Raw genomic sequence first — 22,816 nt, 5'->3', positions numbered from 1 at the left:
GAACATGTTCAAGCCTCCCTCTACTAATTTACTTTGCCCTGTACCTGTGTCAAATTCTCTTCAGTTTTCTAAAAAATAGGTCTATTCTGCATAATTATGCTGTTCAAGACCCTTGAAATGTGGCTAGTTCAAATGGAAATATGCTTAAGTATAAAATACACCTAGGATTTTAAAAATGGTATAAAAAAAGAATGTAAAACTCTCAATTTTTATATTGTTACATGTTGAAATAATATTCTGGATTTATTCAGTAAAGTCAAATATTGCAATTAATTTTGCTTGTTTCTTTTTACCTTTTTAAAAATGGTTACTAGAAATTTTTAAATTACATATGTGGCTTGCATTTGTGGCTCATGTTATATTTCTGTTAGTGCTGCTGTATAACATTAAAAGTGAGCTTGTGTTTCTTTATGGCACGTTATGTAAGTCTAGGTAGCTCACACACTAGACTGTAAATATCTTAGGATGGGCCATATTTTTTTCATCTTTATAGCCCTTGCACTCAGGACAGCAGCTGGCGCATATTGTGGGTACTCACCCACCAAATGTTGGTTGACTAAGTGAATGAGTATCAGATTTATTTCAGCATCAATTTGGAAGTACCTGTGTTCTTTGCCTTTCTCTCAAGGAATGAATGAGGAGGAGTAGGTCAGGGAAGCACAGGCCTACGGTGGTGTTATTTTGGTGTGACTAAGTAAATTTTAACCTCAAAAATGTTTAAGATCCGAGAGCTTAGAGTATTTGCTTATTTTATCTCTATGTTCAGACTTACATTCTCAGATACCCAATTTTTCATTTGGTTAGAGAGGTCAAGCATTAGTGGAATCCCAATTATCCTAACAGCACTGAAGTAGGGACCTTGTCCAGATACCCCAAAGAACCTTGTGATTGCCACTGTCATCATTAAATATCCCTTCTATCCCTGCAGTCTGTTTTCAACATAGCAGCCAGAGTGATCTTATTAAAATACAGGTTAGGTCATGTAATTCCTGTGTTTAAAACCTTCTGAGGACTTGCCTTCTTGCTCAGAGTAAAAGCCAAAGTCTCTGCTAGATCTGTATCCACCCCGCTCCCCAAACCACTTCTCATCTCCCATCATCCTTTTTTTTTTTTAATTTTTATATATTTATTTATTTATTTTTGGCTGCGTTGGGTCTTCGTGGGCTTCTCATTGCGGCAGCTTCTTGTTACGGAGCACGGGCTCTAGGCGCGAGGGCTTCAGTAGTTGTGGCGTGCGGGCTCAGTAGTTGTGGCTCGCAGGCTCTAGAGCGCAGGCTCAGTAGTTGTGGCGCACACAGGCTTAGTTGGCTCCTTGGCATGTGGGATGGATCATTCCCCGGACCAGGGCTCGAACTCGTGTTCCCTGCATTGGCAGGCGGATTCTTAACCACCGGCACCACCAGGGAAGTTCCTTCCATCATTCTTCACTCACTTTGCTTTATCCACACAGATCTTGCTATTCATCAGAAGTGCCAGGCGTACTTCAGTCTTAGGATTTTTGCCTTGGCCGTTACCTCTGCCTGCAATGTTCTTATCCTAGGTATCTGCTGGCTCCTTCACTCCCTTTAAATCTTTATTCAGATGTTACCTTATCAGTGAGGCCTTTTCTGGCCATTCAGTATAAAATTGAAAATCCCCACCCCCATACTTCCCTATCCCCTTCACTGCTTTTTTTATTTCTCTTAGCACTTATCACTATTTAACATGCTCTGTACTCTACTTATTTGTCTCATTTATATCATGAAAGCAAGGATTTTTGTCTATTTTGTTTTAGTTCTCCATGTAATAAAAGCTGTTTGTCAACTCTGCATCTACTTTTAGGTAACACTATTTCTTTCTCATTTATTTATTAATTCACTCAAACATTTTCTGAACATATGCCTGTGATAGCATATTGCTAGGCTCTGGAACTACCAAAATGAAGCAACCCCAGCCCTAGCCATTCTTCGAGGACTAATGGATATTTGAATTGATGTCAGTTTTTTTCCTATTTAAAAAAATGTTGCGGTGATCATTTTTGTTTATGTGTGTTTTTTTTAAATTGGAATACCTAGAAGTGGAATTGCTGGGTCATGGGGTGTGCATGTTATGACTGTTACTAGATATTGCCAGATTATTTTCTAAAACATGAGAGTTCCCCTTTTCCTACAGCTTGGTCAACACTTTGTACTGTCAGACTTGAAAAACTTACCAATCTGATGAGTGTGAGAGGTATATCATTTTGCCCTAATTTGCATTTTGCTGATTGCTAGTGAGATTCAGGTGTCCTGTGTTTCACTCATGAATAGATTACCCACTTTTCTTTTCTTTTTATTTTATTGGAGTATGGTTGCTTTACAACGTTCTGTTAGCCTCCACTGATTACCCATTTTTCTGTTGGGTGGTGTGTCTTTTCCTTATTAGTTTCTTCTGTAGTCTGGATGCCAATTCTTTGTTGTATATGTTGTAAATATCTTCTTTTAACCTGCCCCTTGTATTTAACTTTGTTGATGGTGTCTTTTTTTTTTTGATGTTTTAAATTTATTTGTAGGTTAGTTTATTAGGTGAATGATTTCTACTTTTTATTACTTGTTTAAGAATTCCTTTTCTACACCAGGGTCATAAAGCTATTTTTCTAGTGTTTTCTTCAAGTTGTCTAAAAATTTAGTTTTACAACATTTAGGTCTTTAATATACCTGGAATTTATTTTTGTGTATGGAATAAAGTAGGGAATTTGTTTTCTCCCACATAAGAAGTTATTTGTCCCAGTGCTGTTCATTGAATGAGCCATCTTTTCCCCACTAGCCAGTGTTGTTTGCCTTCTCTGTCACATACCATCATTCTCTTTGTTTTGTGATCTGTTTCTAGGTTCTCTGTTCTGTTTCATTCATGTATTGATCTGTTGGTGCACCAGTAAGGCACTACCTTAATTACAGTGTTTTATGAGAAGTCTTGATATCTGGCCAGGCAGAACCCCCAATCCTTTTTTTTCCCCCAGAATTGCTTGGGATCTTTACTCTTCCATATGCTGTTTTTTATAATCAGTTTGTCTAATTCTGTGGAAATCTTTCTAGGATTTTGATTTGCTTTGCATTGAATTCGTTAAGTTTCTATTCATATTTTTTCCCTTTGATCATGTAGAATCTATGGATTGTATTTTTATCCTTTTTTTTTCCTAGCTGTGCCTATATATTGAGCATCTCTCTCCACCTACAAATAATATAGGGATTTAGAAGATGTTGACCTCAGTATTCCCTCTCACCTTCCACATTACTGTTACATAATAGTTTAGCTCTATTTTTTTCTTTTACCAGCTTTCTTAAGATATAACTCACATACTGTACGATTTACTCATTAAAGTGCACGGTCCAGTTTTTCGGCATATGCGTAGAGTTGTGCAGCCACCACCACACTGTGATGTTTGGACATTTTCATACGGCCTGAAGGGGACTCCCTACCCACTAACTCTCATTCTCTATTCCCCCAAGCCACTAGCCCCCAGCCGTAATCAATCACTAATCTACTTTCTGTGTCTGTAGACTTGCCTCCTCTAGACATTTCAGGTAAATGGCATCATACACTATGTGATATTTTGTCACAGTCTTCTTTTCACCTAGCATAATGTTTTCAAGGTTCATTTGTGTTGTTGCATATATCAGTACTTCATTTCTTCTTAATGTCAAATAATATTCCATTGTATAGATGTACCACATTTTGTGTATTCATTCATCAATTAATGGACATTTAGTTTGTTTCCACCTTTTGGCTATCAGAAATAATGATTCTTTGACCATTCATGTGCAGTTTGTGGATGTATATTTTCATTTCTCTTGGGTAAATGCCTAAGGAGTGGAAATTACTGGGTCATATGGTACCTCTCTTTTTTGAGGAATTGCCAAACTGTTTTCCAAAGTAACTGCACCGTTTTACATTCCCACCAGCAATGTATGAGGGTTCCAGTGTCTTCGTATCCGTGCCAACACTTGTTCTTGCCTTTCTGATTGTAGTCATGGTCGTGAGTATAAATGGTAAATCATGGTTGTGATTTATATTTCCCTAATGACTGATGATTTCAAACATCTTTTCATGTCCCTGTTCACCAGTTTTTTGTTAGTTTGTATTTTATGGGTTTGTTTGTTTTTTGGTGAAATGCTTACTCAGATCTTTTTGCCCGTATTTAAGTTGTCTTTTTTTTTCTTTTTTTTTTTGAGTTGTAAGAGTTCTTTATGTGTTCTGGATACAAGACCCTTATCAGATATGTGATTTGCAAATATTTTCTTCCATGGTGTGTGTTGTAGTTCTACTTCTTTTTAAACTCAAAACGTTCTCTTAACTTTTTAACTGTTACTCATTTTGATTGATTACAGTGATTTTTTTTTTTTTTTTTGCGGTAGGCGGGCCTCTCACTGTTGTGGCCTCTCCCCTTGCAGAGCACAGGCTCCGGAGCACAGGCTCAGTGGCCATGGCTCACGGGCCTAGCCGCTCTGCGGCATGTGGGATCTTCCCAGACCGGGGCACGAACCCGTGTCCCCTGCATCGGCAGGCGGACTCTCAACCGCTGCGCCACCAGGGAAGCCCCTACAGTGATTTTTTTTACTCACCATTATTTCTTGAATACCATCTCTTCCCTCTGTATTTACTTTTATTCTTGCTGAAATATACATCCTTTAGTTATTTTTAAGCAAGGCTTCATGTGTGGTAAACTTTCTTAGTTTTTATGTCTTAAAATGTCTTTATTTCATAATTATTATTGAATACTAATTTAAGTAGATTCAGAATTCTAGATTAACAGTTACTTTCACTCAACATATTGAAGATACTACTTATTCTGTTGCTTTCGGACTTTAATGCTGGTGTAAAATATGCTTTTAATCTAATTGTCATTACTTTGCTGATACTCTCTTAAACGTTTTTAAGATTGTCTCTTTGTCCTCGATATTTTGCAGTTTTTACTCTGCTGTATTCATCATGTTGTTTCATATGATTTTTGTTTTTCCTGCTCTACACTTGTGTGTATTTTCAATCTGAAAGCTGTCATTTCTACAGCTCAGAAAAGTTTAGTCTTTTTTTCCCTTTAAATATTGCTTCTCAGGCTTTAATTTTCTCATTCTCAAACTCTTGCTTGATATTAATCTGTGCTCTGGCTCTTAGCTTCGTGTTCATATTTCTCATCTATTTTCTCTGTGCTGCTTTCAGTGTGAATTCCTTAGTTCTAGCTTCTAGTCATCAGTTCTCTCCATATCCAATCTAGAGTTCATCCTTGTCTTATGAATTTTTAATTTAAATGACTTTTTTCCCCCAGAATTTATTATTGGACCTCTTGCGTTTCTGTCTGTTCTTGATGCATATTGGCCGATTTGTCTTGTAATATTTTGTTCTTTTTTTAAAAAAATATATTATTCTGTTTGGAGATTGGAGATTTTGGGAGATTTTATACATGTTTAAAAGTACACAGCTTTTTTCAACCTCCTTTCAGTTGAACCTGACTCTAGGACCCTGGTACAAAAGGGATTGAACTTCAGACTGCCTATTTCCAGACCCAGAGTCCCATAGGCTCAGCCCCTGATTACCGAAATAATTATCTTACTTTTAAGCCTAGCTAAGTCGTCTTAATTAAAGAAAAAAAAATTTTTTTATCTGTCTTTGGTTTTGTGAAGTAGAAGGAGGAGTTCAAAGTATGTGCTTTTCCAAGGTCAGTAACTAATTAGTGCCAGAGGCAGGACTTAACCCAGAGAGTTTTTCCAGAGGGTTTAGCAGTGTAGAAGAGAATTAGCAGTAGCAGCAGTTTTCCCTGTATATCTCTTTCCTAATCCTGCCATTTTAAATCTACCCAAGAGTGAGGCAAGAAGAATGAGTTAGGGAAAGAAATTTAGGAAGCAGTGGTACTCTGGAGATGGGGGTGACAGGTTTGTAGAGGAAAAGGAGAGAAGTGATCAAGAGTTCCTGTAATTAGTCAGCTATGGCCATTTTCAAGTTGACATAAAATTTTAGGTACCAGAAGAAGCTAGGCCTTGCTTGTACCTTAATATATATCTCCTCTTGAATATGTTATCTAATATGAAATGCAATACATTTAAATTGATTTTGAACAGCATGGCAAATTTTTTGAAAGATTTTCAGTTCTAAATTTCTTTTTTCATCTTAAACGTTAGGAACCACAACTGTTTTGAAGTTTGAGAAGTTTGTGATGTTGAAATAGAAATTGGAAATGCCAAAGAGTTAAGATAGTTGTCTTTTTTTTTTAATTAAAAAAATTTTTTTTAATTATTTAATTTTAAGCAGGGGCTTTCTCTAGTTGCAGCAAGCCGGGGCTACTCTTTGTTGTGGTGCACGGGCTTCTTGTTGTGGTGGCTTCTCTCATTGCGGAGCACAGGCTCTAGGCGTGCAGGCTTCAGTAGTTGTGGCACGCAGCCATTAGGGCACACAGGCTTCAGTAGTTGTGGTGTGCGGGCTGAGTAGTTGTGGCTCGCGGGCTCTAGAGCGCAGGCTCAGTAGTTGTGGTGCATGGGTTTAGCTGCTCTTGGACCAGGGCTTGAACCCGTGTCCCCTGCCTTGGCGGGCAGATTCTCAACCACTGAGCCACCAGGGAAGTTCCTAGTTGTCCATTTTTATTAATAACTTTTATTACATCTGTAATGAAATTATGCCATACTTTATTTTTTATATTTAAAAATTATGTTATTTAACTCTTTATTCAGAAGAATGTACTTGATAATTTTCTATAGAAAAAAAGCGAGTCATCTAATGACTTACTGTTATTTCAGTCAAAATTTTACTAATTTTACTTGATATTTGTTTCACTTTTTGTGCTTATTAAAAGGCCTTTTTTTGTTTGTTTTAATGAGGTTTTATTCAGGCCCTTACTTCTTTTTTTTTTTTTTTTTTTTGCGGTACGTGGGCCTCTCACTGTTGTGGCCTCTCCCGTTGCGGAGCACAGGCTCCGGACGCGCAGGCTCAGCGGCCATGGCTCACGGGCCCAGCCGCTCCGCGGCATGTGGGATCTTCCCGGACCGGGGCACGAACTCGTGTCCCCTGCATCGGCAGGCGGACTCTCAACCACTGCGCCACCAGGGAAGCCCAGGCCCTTACTTCTTATTTTGGTATTTCCACAGTACCAAGCGTACTACCTAGCATGTAGTCAATGCTCACAGTATTTATAATGATTTTTAAAATTAAATTATAGGGTAATTTAACAAATGAAATAGTAGATGGCTTGATAATGGTCGAATATTTTTACTTAAATTGGTGCAGTGCCTAGCATAGTATCAAGCACATGTTCCTCAGTAAATACTTGTGTTACATATTGGTCTTTTAAGATTTTGCTTTGAAGAGTCTTTTGCAATGAGTGCAATTGATAGATAAAGCTTGAGTAGTATATAAGTCAGTTCAAGTCTTAATCACATTTTACCTAGGAAATTGTTTCTTCACTACTGCATTTCATGAGCTACAAAACGAATATAGATATCCTTCCTTACCTCACTTCTCCACTATGCTCTTTAATATATTAGTTCAGAAAACTAACAGAGATGTGAGGATGGGCTTGATTTTTTTTTTTTTTTTTTTTTTTTTTTTACTACTGAAAGGCAGGGAAGTAGTTCTCTAACCTTGTCTTTTCCTATTGAAAGTTTTTTTTAAATTTATTATTTATTTTTGGCTGTGTTGGGTCTTTGTTGCTGCACACAGGCTTTCTCTAGTTGCGGCGAGCGGGGGACACTCTTCGTTGAGGTGCGCAGGCTTCTCATTGAGGTGGCCTCTCGCGGAGCACAGGCTCTAGGAGCGTGGGCTTCAGTAGTTGTGGCTCACAGGCTCAGTCGTTGTGGCTCGCAGGCTCTAGAGCTCAGGCTCAGTAGTTGTGGCGCACGGGCTTAGCTGCTCCTCAGCATGTGGTATGTTCCCGGACCAGGGCTCGAACCCCTGTCCCCTGCATTGGCAGGCAGACTCTCAACCACTGCGCCTCCAGGGAAGTCCCTCCTATTGAAATTTAAATACTGTGGAGGAACTGGCCTCTAACTTAGATGTGCAGACCTTCAGACTTTGTATGTCCAACTCCTATGCAACATTAAAGGGAATTGATGCAGTGCTTACCTGTGAGTGTTGATCAACTTTTTTTCCATCGTATATTTGCAGAATTAAAAAAAAAGAAAGAAACTTAGGAATTTATTATGAGACAGGAAAAGTCAAAATTCTTAAATAATCAGAGATGCTTTTATCAATCTTTATATAGTCTCTTAGACCATGAGTTCCCTAATAATGTTTCCTGTAGATGGAGATAAAGTTTTCAGTGGTCTATGGCAAAATGAGAAAAGCAAGGTCAGTGTAACACACACGTCTGTGTGTGTGTCTTTGTCTTTGCTTAAACTTATATATGTCCTTGTTTTTGAGGACTGTCATTTTAACTTTTAAAAAAATTAACTTTTTATTGTAAAATAGTTTTAGGTTTTCAGAAAGGTTGCAAAAATAATAGAGAATTCCTATACATTCTTCTCACCCACTTTCTCTTATTAACATATTACTGTGCTACATTTGTTACACTAATAAACCAATATTAATACATTATTATTAATTAAACCCTGTACTTTATTCCATATTTGTATATATTGCAAAATGATCACCACAGTAAGTCTTGTTAATATCCATCACCACCCAGTGTTACAGAATTTGTTTCCCTGTGATGAGAACTTTTTAAGATCTACACTCTTAGCAATTTTCACATATACAATACAGTATTATTAACTATAATTACCAGGGTGTACATTATATCCTATAACTTATTTATTTTATAACTAGAAGTTTGTACCTTTTGACTCCCTTCACCCATTTCACCCACTCCCCAACCCCACCTCTGGCAACCACCAGTCTGTTCTCCATTATTTCTGTATCTATGAGCTTGGAGTTTTTTTTAGATTCCACATATAAGTGAGATCATACAGTATTTGTCTTCTCTCTGTCTGACTTATTTCACTTAGCATAATGCCCTCAAAGCCCATCCATGCTGCAGCAGATGGCAAGATTTCATTTTTTTGATGGCTGAATATTTTATATATATATATGTGTGTGTACCACATTTTCTTTATCCACTCATTTGTTGATAGACATTCAGTTTTTTCCCATACCTTGGCTATTGTAAATAATGCCACAGTGAACATGGAGTGCATATATCTTTCAAATTAGTGTTTTTCATTTTCTTCAGATAAATACCCAGAAGTGGAATTGCTGGATCATATGGTAGTTCTATTTTTAATTTTTTGAGGAACCTCTGTACTGTTTTCCATAGTGGTTGTACCAGTTTACATCCTCGTCAACACTTGTTATTTCTTGTCTTTTTTTTTTTTTTTTTTTTTTTGCGGTACGCGGGCCTCTCACTGTTGTGGCCTCTCCCGTTGCGGAGCACAGGCTCCGGAGGCACAGGCTCCGGACGCGCAGGCTCAGCGGCCATGGCTCACGGGCCCAGCCGCTCCGCGGCATATGGGATCCTCCCGGACCGGGGCACGAACCCGTATCCCCTGGCATCGGCAGGCGGACTCTCAACCACTGCGCCACCAGGGAGGCCCCAATTTCTTGTCTTTTTGATAATAGCCATTCTAACGGGTGTGAGGTAGTATCTCATTGTGGTTTTCACTAGTATTCTTTTTCTGGTTCAAAATCTCATCTGGGATGGGGCTTCCCTGGTGGCGCAGTGGTTGAGAGTCTGCCTGCCAAGGCAGGGGACATGGGTTCGTGCCCTGGTCTGGGAAGATCCCACATGCCTCGGAGCGGCTGGGCCCTTGAGCCATGGCTGCTGAGCCTGCGCGTCCGGAGCCTGTGCTCCGCAACGGGAGAGGCCACAGTGAGAGGCCCACGTATTGCAAAAAAAAAAAAAAAATCTCATGTGGGATAACATATTACATTTAGTCTTCATGTGTTCTTAGGCTCCACTGGGCTGTGATAGTTTCTCAGCCTTACGAGAAGAACTAAGTCTTAGGTTGTTTTCCTTACTTTCTTTTTTATTAATATTCTTGCTTAGAAGAATTAGAAGTTGGCAAATTTATGTTAGTTTTCCAGTTAAAAATTTTTTTTCTGCTCTGTGAAATCCAAAACTCTGTGAACCATTGCCTTTGGTTATCAGAAATCAGTGTGATGACCATTAATAATTAGTGTCTCCAAGTTTCCTAATTATGTTTTTTTGTTGTTATAAAAGAAATATCTATTAGTAATTTTTTTAGAAAGTGAATGTGAAGTTTAGAGTTAATTGAATCTTATAGGGAAGAATTGGTGATCTGATTTGTGGCGCAGTCAGAGTTTCCATTAGATATGAGTGTATACAGAAAGCCATAGGAAGATATGAAGTCTGTAAACACTGAGTAACTGAACTTAGTTACTCAGTTGATGACTGTGTCAACTCATCATAAAGGTATTTCTTAAAATTACCAAAATAGAAAATGTAATAGTATATGATTTCAGCTTTCTTCATTTTTCATGTTCAAATTTTTAAATTCCATGTCAAATTAGAGATCCTGTCCATTTCCACAGTTAATACTTTATACCTTGGCTCTTGATTGTTTTCTCTTCTTTTTCCTTGATCCTTCAGTGACTTTTCCTTCCCGTAACTTTTTCTTCCTCTTTACCAGATTCTTCATTTCAAACGTAAAAATAAGCTTATGATTTGCTTTTACTAAAAATGTTTCGCTTGATCCAGCTTTTCAGTTGTTAACCGCTATCCCCATTTCCCCACCCTCCTCTCCATCCCCAGTCATTAATCCACTGTAGCCCTTTTAACTGTACTCAAACTGCGTTGGCAGAAGCCACTGATGATTTACGAGTTGTTAAATTCAGTTGTCCTTTTTTCAATTCTTATCTTCCTTTGCAGCATATGAAATAATGCCTTTTTGCAACTTCTTCCCAGGTTTCTGCCATACTACTCTTCTTGTTTTTCTTCTGCTCTGATGATCTTTTTTCCTTTTTGCTTACGCCTTTTCTCCCACATGTATCTTAAATGATAGCCCTCAGAATTCATCTCCTACCCTTATTCTCTTCTTCCTCTGTACTCTCTGAACAGGCAGTCTCATACGTATCTTTGACGTTAACCACCATCATTATGCTTGCTGGCTTCCAATCTCAAGTCCAACCCTCTCTCCTAAACTCTACATAAAGTTGCTTAGTAGATATCCATGCTGGGCGTACCACATTCAAACCAGAAAATAATTCTAGTTTGATCTTAAATATGTGAGAGGAAATAGGAAATTAGGTGATATCTAAGTAATAAATTGTAGGGCCTAAAACACTAAGGTTTCATCAGCTCCAAGTGGGCAAGGACTAAGTCACGTATTCCTTTTTATCATCAGTGGTCCTTAGTCCATTGAAAAGCATCTAGTTAAGTACTCAGTAAATACTCTTTGATTGGTTGTTAAAGTAAATTTTTTTCATTACATGCCAGAAAATACCAAAAGGCAAGAATTTGCAGATCAGCAGTAGAATTTTAATAGTCATTATACAGGGTAAATGAATTGTTTGCCAAAAGAACTGAAAATATGCAAACATATTCTTTTGTGTTTTTTTAAAAATACATTTTCAGAATTATGCCAGTTTGACCCAGTGTTGCTGAATAATCATTTCCATGCTTAAAATTTAATTTTCAAATTTTCATAGCAATAGTTTAGGATTTGCTAAGTTCTTTTTTTTTAAATCTTATATAGACATGTTTTACTTTTTTCTGAAGCATGTTTCTCATGCTCTTGACTAATATAAAATTAGTAAAACAATTGTGTATCTTCCTTCCACCTTTTTTCTACCTTTTGTTTTAGTTCTTGTCTTAACTAAATAGGATTCACTCATTGTCTCTATTCTCTGACTTCAATATATTTTTATGTTGTTATTGTTTAGAATTTTTCTCTGTTACACCTAAGCCTGTTTAAATATGTACTTGGAAATATTTGTTGTAGTTTCCTGGTTTGAATACCAATATTCTGCTCATGGTATAAGCAGCAGCTTCTAACTTGAGGGGATTCTATTATAAACCCAAGATAGTACTTGTAATATTGGTTAGATTTTGGCCATAAAAGTACATAGTTTTCAATCCTGTTGGACCCGGTACCCCCTATTTCTAACAGATATTTCATAAATGTTCTTTCCATTTTTATCTTGAAATAAAATTTAAATATATAACCTACATATATAACTTGATTTTTTAAAATCAACATTATAACCCTAGTTATGAAGGAAACTAGTATGAAGGAAAAATAAATACATTTATATTAAATAATATCTGTTTCAGTATGTAAGTACTCAATCGTAACTACACTGAAGGTAGTGAATAATAAAATGCTGTAATCAGTGTGACTTCATGGCTACTAGTGCAGACTGCTGAAAGTGTAGTATATTGGTGACTCATATACAAGTGACATCCATTGGTGATGCAGTTTTCTGAAACTGAACACTCTGGGAAGTTCTGACAAAATGTTATCTTCCTTCATTTTACATGGTAGTTGCATTGCTGAAAAATTCCCAAATCCATGCAAAGCATTTTGTGTTTGTTTTTAAAGAGGAGGTTCATATTTTTCTAAAGAGATTTTTACAAATGTGAATATCAGGCAGGGCATTTGAAAGTTGTCTGGTTCACAGGACATTTCCTTGTTGTCAGGACTCTGATGTTCATTGAAGAATGTCTAATATCTCTGCCCCACCCATTCACCCACCTACTAAATGCCACTAGACACCCCCACCCCTCAAATCATTGTGAAAATCAGTACTAACCTCATTTCTGAAAACGGTTTCTAGAAGTCTTCCTTCTTTCCCTTAGGCTCATTCCCCAAAAGGAGTTTTAACTTTGAGGCATGTAATCTCTTAGCTCTAATTGAGAACCATTACATATAATTTCTCTCAATGAGAATAGGGAAACACAATTAAGCAACTGATCAGAAAACATAGGTGAGTAGAAAAGCCTGTAAAGCAAACTATATGGTCATTCAGAAATAGTATTTCAGTGATAGTGTTATTTTGGTTGATTTGCTAAATATTAATGCTTGGTATTCAGTTGTAGCTATCTGGTAACAGGAACAGCATACAGTTTCATTCAACATAAGAGCAAGAGTGTTACCAATTTTGAGAAACATTTAAAATGTTTATAATTATGGCAGGTTGAAAGGTAGGATGTCTAGATTGTGGAAAGTGAGACTGGTAGTAGGTACAAGATTGTTGGGTTTTGTTATTGCCACTGCTGCTATTTATTTGGTTCCAGTTTCTTGGTTCAGGCATTCCTGAAAACAAGTTTCCTATTAACAGGACAATTGTGTATCTTCCTTCCACCCTACTTCTTTCTACCTTTTGTGTCAATTTTTGCCTAAATAAGTAGGATTCACCAGCTTCTATTCTTTGTCTTCAATATACTTTTCACCAATTTATTATTTATTTTTTTAATTTTTATTTTTAATTGAAGTATAGTTGATTTCAATATACTTTTTAATGTTGTTATTGTTTAGAATTTTGTGGGTGTGATTGATATATATTTTAAAATATTACACTTTGAAGATACTTTGTAAGGGATATGTTTTCTGTGTAAAGGATATTTGTCTCTGGCCTCAGAACTGTAACCCCATTGCTTCTGATATACTGAGGAGGACGTAGGAAGCCATCTTCATTGCCATTGTTGTTTATGATTGTGAGTGGAGAGGGAGGAGGCTTAAAAATGTTTGGGAAACCTTAGTAGAAATTCCATTTTACTCATCTATCTCCAATCTGGATACCACAGGTAGAAGAGTTACTAGTTTCATTCCTTATCCAGCCAGTGTTCAACTGGATAGGTAAACCAAAAAAATCAATTTAGGGTTCTTGGTTACAGAAACCTTAAATTCTCCCTTAGTGAAATCTATGATTTTAAATTTGATCTAAACTAAAACTACCTCACACATTTATTTTTATCATAAATGTCTCTGTGATTTCAAATCACCAGGCTAGCAAATAAGAGACATTTACTGTCACAGTTGAATAATGGCCAAATAGGATTCTTGTAATCCAGAAAATCCGTGGTAAAGTCCCAAATGGGTGAAATTGACATATTTTAAATTCTAGTAAGATATACTTAACATAAAATTTGCCATTTTAACAATTCCTAAATATACAGTTTAGTGGCATTAAGTACAGTCACACTGTTATGCAGCCATCAATCACCACCATCTGTCTCCTGAACTGTTTGATCTTTCCAGACTGAAACTTTGTACCCGTTAAACACTAATGCCCTGTTCCTCTCCCCTCCCCAGCTCCCCTTGAATAAATGCCTCGCAAAGTACGAATTTGTCAACTCTTATTCCTTATATAAGAGGAATAAATTAAAAATTTCGTCCTTTTGTTACAGGCTTAATTTCACTTAGCATAATGTCTTCAGTGTTCATCCATGTTATCGCATGTGTCAAAATCTCCTTCCTTTTTAAGGCTGAATAATATCCCATTGTACACACCACATTTTGTTTATCCATCCGTCTGTCAATGGACACTTGGGTTGCTTCCACCTTTTGGCTATTGTGAATAATGCTGCCACGGACATGGGTTTACAAATATCTGTTCGAGTCTCTGCTTTCATTTCTTTTGAGTTTATACACAGAAGTGGAATTGTTGGATCATACAGTTATTCTGTGTTTACCTTTTTGAGGGGTCACCATATTATTTCCATAGGGGCTGCTAGAGGTGTATGTTGGAGTGGGAAATCAAGTTTGGGAGGTAATATAAGAGATGAGCTTCCTATAAGAGATGAACTTCCTGTAGTAAAGTATTTGCAGATGATTTAAGATGTTTGGAGTCAAAGATCACTCTAAATTTTGAACCCTGTAACTGGAAAGCCAGTTCCAACCCACCTCTGCAGTAAGCCAGGGTTCTTGGAAGCCCAGACTGGTCCGATAGATGGCAAACTACCTTAAATCCTAAAATGAAAATTATGTATCATGATACAAAAAGTTAAAGTTAAATTGTGTTTAGATCATGGACATTTTAAGTTATTCCCTCTCACCTTGCTTTGGTCTCTTAACAGTGTAAAATTATCTTGTCCTTATAATACCTTCGTATAGATGTATTTTATTCAAAGTCTATATCCAGGAAACAGTAATTCACAATTAAGTTTGTAGATTTGGTAAAATACATTAAATCATTCTTCCCCAGAAGTATTGTGTACGTTGGAACACGTAGCCAACAAAAATCACTTTGTGTCATAGAAAGTGTGTGACCGAAATAAAGCTTCTGTTCATTTATTTTAATAACAGTGCCATTGCAATTTTGAATGCTTCTTTTTATGTTGTTTTTCATGGTTTTTGGTTTGTTTTGTAGCTTTTTTCTATTATGGAGGAAATAGATCACACATAGGAATGATTAAATGTACAAATTTACTTTAATCACTGTGAACTCTAAAAATGTTTTCTTAGTTATGTTAAAGAAGTGTGACAATATTTAATTATAGGACTGTAGTTTTAGTTTCTTCTTAGCTCTTATTTGTAATGCTTGTATTTTTCATAAAATCTTTGGGATTTTAAGAATAGTACAGAGACTGGTATATTTGGTATGAAAATATAAAATGTTATGAGTCATTTCTAAGTACTGCTTTGTGCCAGAGACCAACATCTAAAAATTATAAGCTGTTTTCTGGTTTGGTTTCCCTAGGTTTCATCAGTTTACTGTTACAAAAGGAGTCTTTTTCAAATCAGTCCCATGTGTTTTCAGTTCTTTCCTTGAATGCCATCATGGGATTTTTTTTTTCCACCTTAAATGCTCATCCACTTTTTTTTAAAATTTAATTTATGTATTTATTTTTGGCTGCATTGGGTCTTTGTTGCTGCGCTTGGGCTTTCGCTAGTTGCAGTGAGCGGGGGCCAATTCCCCACCATGGCGCGCTGTCCTCTCATTGCGGTGCCTTCTCTTGCTGCGGGGCATGGGCTCCAGGCACGCGGGCTTCAGTAGTTGTGGCTCGTGGGCTCCAGAGCACACGTCCAGCAGCTGTCATGCATGGGCCTAGTTGCTCTGTGGCATGTGAGATCCTCCCAGACCAGGGCTGGAACCCGTGTCTCCCGCATTGGCAGGCAGACTCCCAACCACTGCGCCACCAGGGAATCCCTAATCCACTTTTTTTTAAAAGTACCTGTGGTTTTTACATATGCTCATAAATCCACACAGAAAAGAGGTTTTTAATTTCATACTTTTTTAGAGTTAATGAGAGTTGTTATTTTTAAATAGTTTAAATTTGTGTGCTTCCAAAAGCCTATACAGTTGACCCTTGAACAACAGGGGTTTGAACTGTGCAGGTCCCCTTATATGTGGATTTTTCAATAGTAAATACTACAGTACTATAGGGCTGAATCTGAGGATGCAGAGGGCCAACTCTGAAGTTATACTCAGATTTTTGACTGTGTGGAGGGTCGACTCCTCTAACCCTCGAGTTGTTCAAGGGTCAACTGTACTTTTTAGCAGGCATTAAAATAAAATCAGGGTGGGGACTTCCCTGGTCGTCCAGTGGCTAAGACTCTGTGCTCCCAATGCAGGGGGTCCAGGTTTAATCTCCAGTCAGGGAACTAGATCCCACATGCCGCAGCTAAGAGTTCGCGTGCCACAACTAAAGATCCTGCGTGCTGCAGCTAAGAACTGGTACAGCCAAATAAATGCATGTTAAAAAGTAAAAACAAAACCAGGGTGGCTAGAATAGCATTAATCTATCTCAGTTCCTTTATCCAGGACAAGATGAAACCATAGAAGAAAGGAGCAAGCCATCCAGGGGTTCAGGGTGTGAATGGGTAGTCTGGGCTGAAAGTGTAATACATACCAGAGGTTTCTGAACCCTGATGTGTAGCCGTAGCCTAGTGATTAGGGAGTTCGGATTGTACAGTAGCATAGAATTGCTGGTAATGCTTGTTAGAAATAGCATGAAACTATACTTGAACTTCACATTAATGGTATAGTTATGCAATTAATTTTGATAAAATCTGTTTGTTTTGATTCCTGTTAAACAAAGTAGAGGTGTTATTGAAACAATTCTCTGTGTCATTTTTAAAATATGGAATATTGAGGTGGGGAACTGATTATAAAAGCAAGACCTTAGATAAGTGGTTCTAACTTTCTTTATGTCATCAAAATCTGAGGAAGACTATTCTGTCATCAGCAAAATGCATGTATGGGAGTTCCCTGATGGTCTAGTGGTTAGGATTTGGCGCTTTCACTGCTGTAACCCAGGTCCGGTCCCTGGTCAGGGAACTGAGATCCTGCAAGCCGCGTGGCGTGGCCAAGATTTAACCAAAATTTTTTTAATGCACAGATATGCAAATTTGCATACAATTTCAGAGATTCACAGACCTGCCCTAAGTCACTTTTCTCATTTTTAGACAGTTTTGTTCTTTTTAGTTAGTTCATGGCTGCTTGAATTTGTGGCAAAGAAGTTGATGCTAATGAATTGAAGTTAAAGCTTTAATTTCCATGAGGGACACTTAGCTGTACTTATACCGCAGTCACAAATATAAATTTTAACTATTTTATACACACACCCACATGTATATGCATGCCATTGATTATAACATGATTGGATAAGGTCATTTTAATTAATCACTGGAAAAACAACTCAAAATGCTTAAGTGGATGTTATAGCATCTTTGGGAATAAGGAAAAACATACTATCGTTATTCTCCTTTTGGTATTGTCATCTTATTTTAAATTATGATTTCTTGGAATATGGCGATGCTGAATTTAAAATTCAGTTTAATTTAAAACTGATTTTATTCTTGGAACATCTCAAAATATCTCCTTGAAATAATTGTAGAAATCTCAGGAGTTCCAAAACTTTAGTATGTGATCACTGGTCCATCCAGGAGAGAGGGATGGAGAATGATGAGCATTTGCTTCTGTATAGTGCACGCATTTATATATATAGTATATTCTAGTAATGAATGAGAGGTTATAATGTAAACATCAGTATATTTTGGGGGAGGGCATTTGTTTTGTTTTTTGTTTCTTTTTTTTTTTTAGAGATTTATTATTTATTTTTGGCTGCGTTGGATCTTTCGTTGTGGCGCGCGGGCTCTTCGTTGCAGCACGGGCTTCTCTCTAGTTGTGCCGTGCGGGGTTTTTTCTTCTCTGGTTGTGGCGCACAAGCTCCAAGGTATGTGGGCTCTGTAGTTGTGGCATGCGGGTTCCAGCGCGCGTGGGCTCTGTAGTTTGCGGCACACAGGCTCTCTAGTTGAGTCGTGCAAGCTCAGTAGTTGTGGCACATGGGCTTAGTTGCCCTGCAACATGAGGGATCTTAGTTCCCTGACCAGGGAGTGAACCCACGTCCCCTGGATTGTAAGGCGGATTCTTTACCTCTGGACTACCAGGGAAGTCCCTGTTTTTTGTTTCTTAACTTTAGATGTACATAGTAATAATCTTGGTGGGATTTAGCAAAAAATAAAATAAAATTTTATATCAGTGCTTCTCAGTCTTAGTTGTCTTGACATCTTAAAGATTTATATACTCTTTCAAACCCTCAAGTTTACTTTTTTTTCTTTATCTCAGAAGTTTACATGCATGGGGTATGACTTAGTGTTATGTTAACATGGTTACAGAGTGGATACAGAATACATATGCTCCATGGAGTCTAATGCTTCCATTACCTGTGTGTCCCTTTTGTTATTTTATGAAAGTTACAGGCAAACTTCTGTGGACCATCTTTGAAAAACACATCCATAGACTACAGCAGTAGCATTCAAACTGTTTGTTCATTGATTTATTTATTGAGTTGGAGCATGTTACGATATGCTTGAGTATGTAACAAATCACATAATCCTTCATGGCTTAACATAGTGCTTAAACTCAGTAAATAGTTATTGATTGAATAAATGGTATATATCTTTTAAATAATTATGATATTCCAGATAGAGCAGTGAGTTCTGACTCTGATTTTGAAACCTGCCCTCTTTCTCCCATGAGTTATTACAGGGCACAATTATGAAATGTTTAAAAGAAAATTTATGAGGAAAATAAACATGTGTGCCACATTTTATCCTTAAACTGATTTTGAAATCAGATACATAATAGCACATTCACATCCACAAAATGTGGTCATCACTTTAAGTAGCATAAACAAATAAAATAAGACTTCATTTTTTAATGGAGTATACAAATACATTTAATTTGCACAGTTCTGTACTAGCTGTTTCTAAGATCACAAAATAAATTGTTTAAAACCATGAATAACAGCAGTTGAAACCCATATGTAGCACTTCTAATATTCTGATGTGCTAAACAAAACATCCCTCTAGGTAATATGGGGATTTCCACTATTTGTGTGTGTCTGTGCTTAGTGGAAACTTTACAGGGATGCCGATATCTATCAAGGAGTCTTAAAGATTCACTTGCCACTCTGGAAAAGAGTACAGTGCTGTAGAATAAAGTATCAGTATTCTTGTCACCAGGGCAAACTTTTCCACTAGAGATCATTCCTGAATGTACCTTAATTGAGGGTCTTCTAAATTTGAGGCCAGAATTATAGCATATATCCGTATTTCAGGGAGTAGATTGATAATGTAACTAGCGCAAAGAAATGCTTGTATGGAATGAATCTGGGCTATCCAATGCATTTTAAGTCCTCTGGGAACAAAGCCCTTTGAAACCGAGTTGATCTGGGTGTAAAATAAAATGTAAGCCTTTGTCCTTAGATATGGTAGGTGCTGACTAGGCCTTAGCTACACAGGACTTCCATACCACTGGCTAGGAATCTATCCTAAGAGAAAAGCAAGGAACCCCAGGAATGAAAGGGAAGGAAAGAAGCCTTGTCTTCAAGTGCTTCTGTAGGTCTTCTTGTGGTAGCATTTCTGACAGAGTATGGACTATTTTTCATTACTAGAGGTTATTACCTAGTTAGTTTATATCTGAAGAAAATGTACCTGTTTACTTTGAAAGAAAACAAATATGGCTTAACTCTTCTGATAATTAAATAGATTGAGCCTATATGCAGTTCAAGGCCAGTAATAATATGTGTAATATGATCAGTTAAATAGAACCAGCAGTAAAGAATCATAACAACTAACCTTGTTGACCATTATTTTTCTTTTGCTTGGCCTTAGGGTTTTGACCCACCACATCAAAGTGACACAAGAACTATTTACATAGCCAACAGGTTTCCTCAGTATGGCCTTTACACACCTCAGAAATTTATAGATAACCGGATCATTTCATCTAAGGTAAGAATTAACACTTTTATTACTAAAACTGTGGGTTATGTACTATTTTGTTTTAAAAGGTGATTTGTTTGTATTTATATCCTTAAAAATTCAAGGAAATGGTGGTTGGTAGATTTATCTTAACCAAAATTGTGAACTGTAAAATAAAAAGTTTCTGGTTGCTAGTATCAGGTAGCCAATATGCCAAAAATTACCCTTAGTTGCAATTAAACTAAGGAACTAATATTTATACCATGTGCCAGACACTGTATTAGGTACTTCTCATATTATTTAATTCTTAAAACAACTTTAAGATAGCTTTAACAAAGTGTTATTATACTCATTTTATATCAGTTTTTTCAGTTGAAGTGCAGGGAAATAATTTACCCAGGGATGAGATCGGAGTTTGAACTCAGTTCTGTGTGACTTTAAGGCCTGACTTCCTCCAGTTTTATCATTCTTCTATAAACATTTTATAGTACCAAGGAACCACTTCACTTTTACATATTTTTCCTTGTTTCCTTTTTTCCTATGGCATTTTTAAGATGTCTTAGCATTATTCTATAATCTTCAATTTCAAAATAGACTATCTGATAGACTCTTCTCATGATGGCAATGTTTTCCATGCTGTCTAATATGATAGCCATTAGCCACATAGGGCTGTTTAGGCCTTAAAATGTGGTAATGTAACTGAGGAACTTAACTTTTTTTTTTTTTTTTTTTTTTTTTTTTTGTGGTACGCGGGCCTCTCACTGTTGTGGCCTCTCCCGTTGCGGAGCACAGGCTCCGGATGCGCAGGCTCAGCAGCCATGGCTCACGGGCCCAGCCGCTCCGCGGCATATGGGATCCTCCCAGACCGGGGCACGAACCCGTATCCCCTGCATCGGCAGGCGGACTCTCAACCACTGCGCCACCAGGGAGGCCCTTAACTTTTAATTTAATTTTAATTTTTTAAAAATTATCAGTTAGCCACATGTGACTAGTGGCAACCTTATTGGACAGTGCAATTATAGAGGATGTGAGTCAGAAACTGAGGGTAAGTTTCTCTCTGAGCATAGCTATTGCTTAATAGACCACCTTAAGAAGCATCTTTGTATTGCTTCTTCCAGGGCGACTAATATTTTCTCTCTAATCCTGATCTCATTTTTCTTGAAGATGTTGTTTTAGGCCAATGGTTCCTTGTCCCTGTTCCTTTTTTCCAGCCTTTACATTATTTACATATGCAACACACCCATTACTGACATCTCATTTTGGACAGTGGTTCTAAAGTAGAGGGCAGGAAGGGGAAATATCAGAATCTAGTGGTAATAGAGGAGCTTCAGATTAATGATACAGTTCTTAGTAAGTGATGCAAGAAATAAAAATCCTTCTTGAAAAAAAATTTTAAAATACTGGGTATAATTTATATACAATAAAATTCACTAATTTTAAGTGTATAATTTGATAAGTTTTGACAAATGTGTAACATGTGACTGCCATCATCAAAATACAGAATATATTTGTCACTCCAAAAAGTTAGTAACCAGTCCCCCTCCTCCTCACCTTTAGCACTAGCAGCTGATCTGCTTTCTTTAACTATAGTTTTGTCTTTTCCAGAATGTCATATAAATACAGTCATACAGTAGGAGTCTTTTGTGTCTGACTTCTTTTCACTTAACGCAGTACTCTTGAGATTCATCCTTGTTGTTGCAAGTATCAGTATCATTAGTTCATTTCCTTTTTAGTGCATAGTTTAGCTGTCAGCCTAGGTTTGGATAGTTTATGTCCTGAATTTGGGTCATTTTCCTTGCATGGTTTCGCGATCAGTATTTTCCCATCAATTTCCAGCCACTTTTCTAGCCCTGAACTCTGAATCTCTGTGATATTTTGTTGATAAGGGGGTAGTTTTCCGCCACTGTTTGGCTGCTATAGCTGTGAGAGTTGGATATTATCTCCAGACTAAGAAGCCATAGTTTATCATTATTTCTTCCATTTGTAATTTTTTTGAAATTAAACTCTCGTCCAGTTTCTGTCGATATTTTGGACATGTTCCAGGATTTTAAATAGTTTGTTTTAATCTAGTTTTCATAATTCTTATCTGCTAGGAGTTCACAGTCTGCCAATACTGGAAGCTGAGTGTCCTGGAGAACTTCTGAGATTAACTATCTTTATGACTTTTCATATATAGCAGTATGAGGTTTAATGTTTTTGACCACAGTTTCAAAAATGTAGATATTTAAATAAACATTGCCCTTTTTTCACACATGTGGAGACTGTCTTTCTCATTACTCCCTTATTACTTCCTTATTATTCCACTACCACTTTTTTAAACTTCCAAACCAGATTACCTGCTATTCCATGAACTCATGTTGAACTTCCCTACCACTGTGCCTTTGCTATGATTTTGTATTGATAACTGCAGTTTTTTAAATGTAGATTATATGTTTTTGCAGAGAATGTATATTTCATGTCTTTGACCACAATTTCAAGAATGTAGATATTTATATAGACAGTGTCTTTTTTTTCCTGACCATAAATGAGGCTGGCTTCTCATTGTTCCCTTTTTACTACCTTTCTACTCCTGTATTATTTCCCTAAACTCCTTTCAGACTGTATATCTTCTATACCACTAAGCCACGATCAACTTCCCTCCTCGCTGCCTTTGTTCATTCTGTCTTTCCTTCCTGAAATGTTCTCCCTCTGTTTGCCCCCTATTTTCAGCC

At 37.1% G+C, this 22,816-nt stretch overlaps 1 protein-coding gene across 1 annotated transcript in view; it reads left to right on the top strand.

Moving 5' to 3' along the window:
- Positions 1–8,214: 8,214 nt before the first annotated feature.
- Positions 8,215–22,816, top strand: part of ATP11B (ATPase phospholipid transporting 11B (putative)) — a gene marked incomplete at its 5' end in the record, with an annotated part of 103,729 nt that continues 89,127 nt past the window's right edge. The window contains 2 exons of the mRNA XM_079705224.1: positions 8,215–8,289; positions 20,019–20,135. Of these exons, the coding sequence (XP_079561350.1) occupies positions 8,215–8,289; positions 20,019–20,135 (192 nt within the window). The remainder of the gene's footprint in view (positions 8,290–20,018; positions 20,136–22,816) is intronic.

This window comes from Hyperoodon ampullatus, assembly GCF_949752795.1.
Source record: "Hyperoodon ampullatus genome assembly, chromosome: 5".
In the NCBI taxonomy this organism is placed as follows: domain Eukaryota; kingdom Metazoa; phylum Chordata; class Mammalia; order Artiodactyla; family Ziphiidae; genus Hyperoodon; species Hyperoodon ampullatus.
This window is presented reverse-complemented; position numbering and strand designations above follow the sequence as displayed.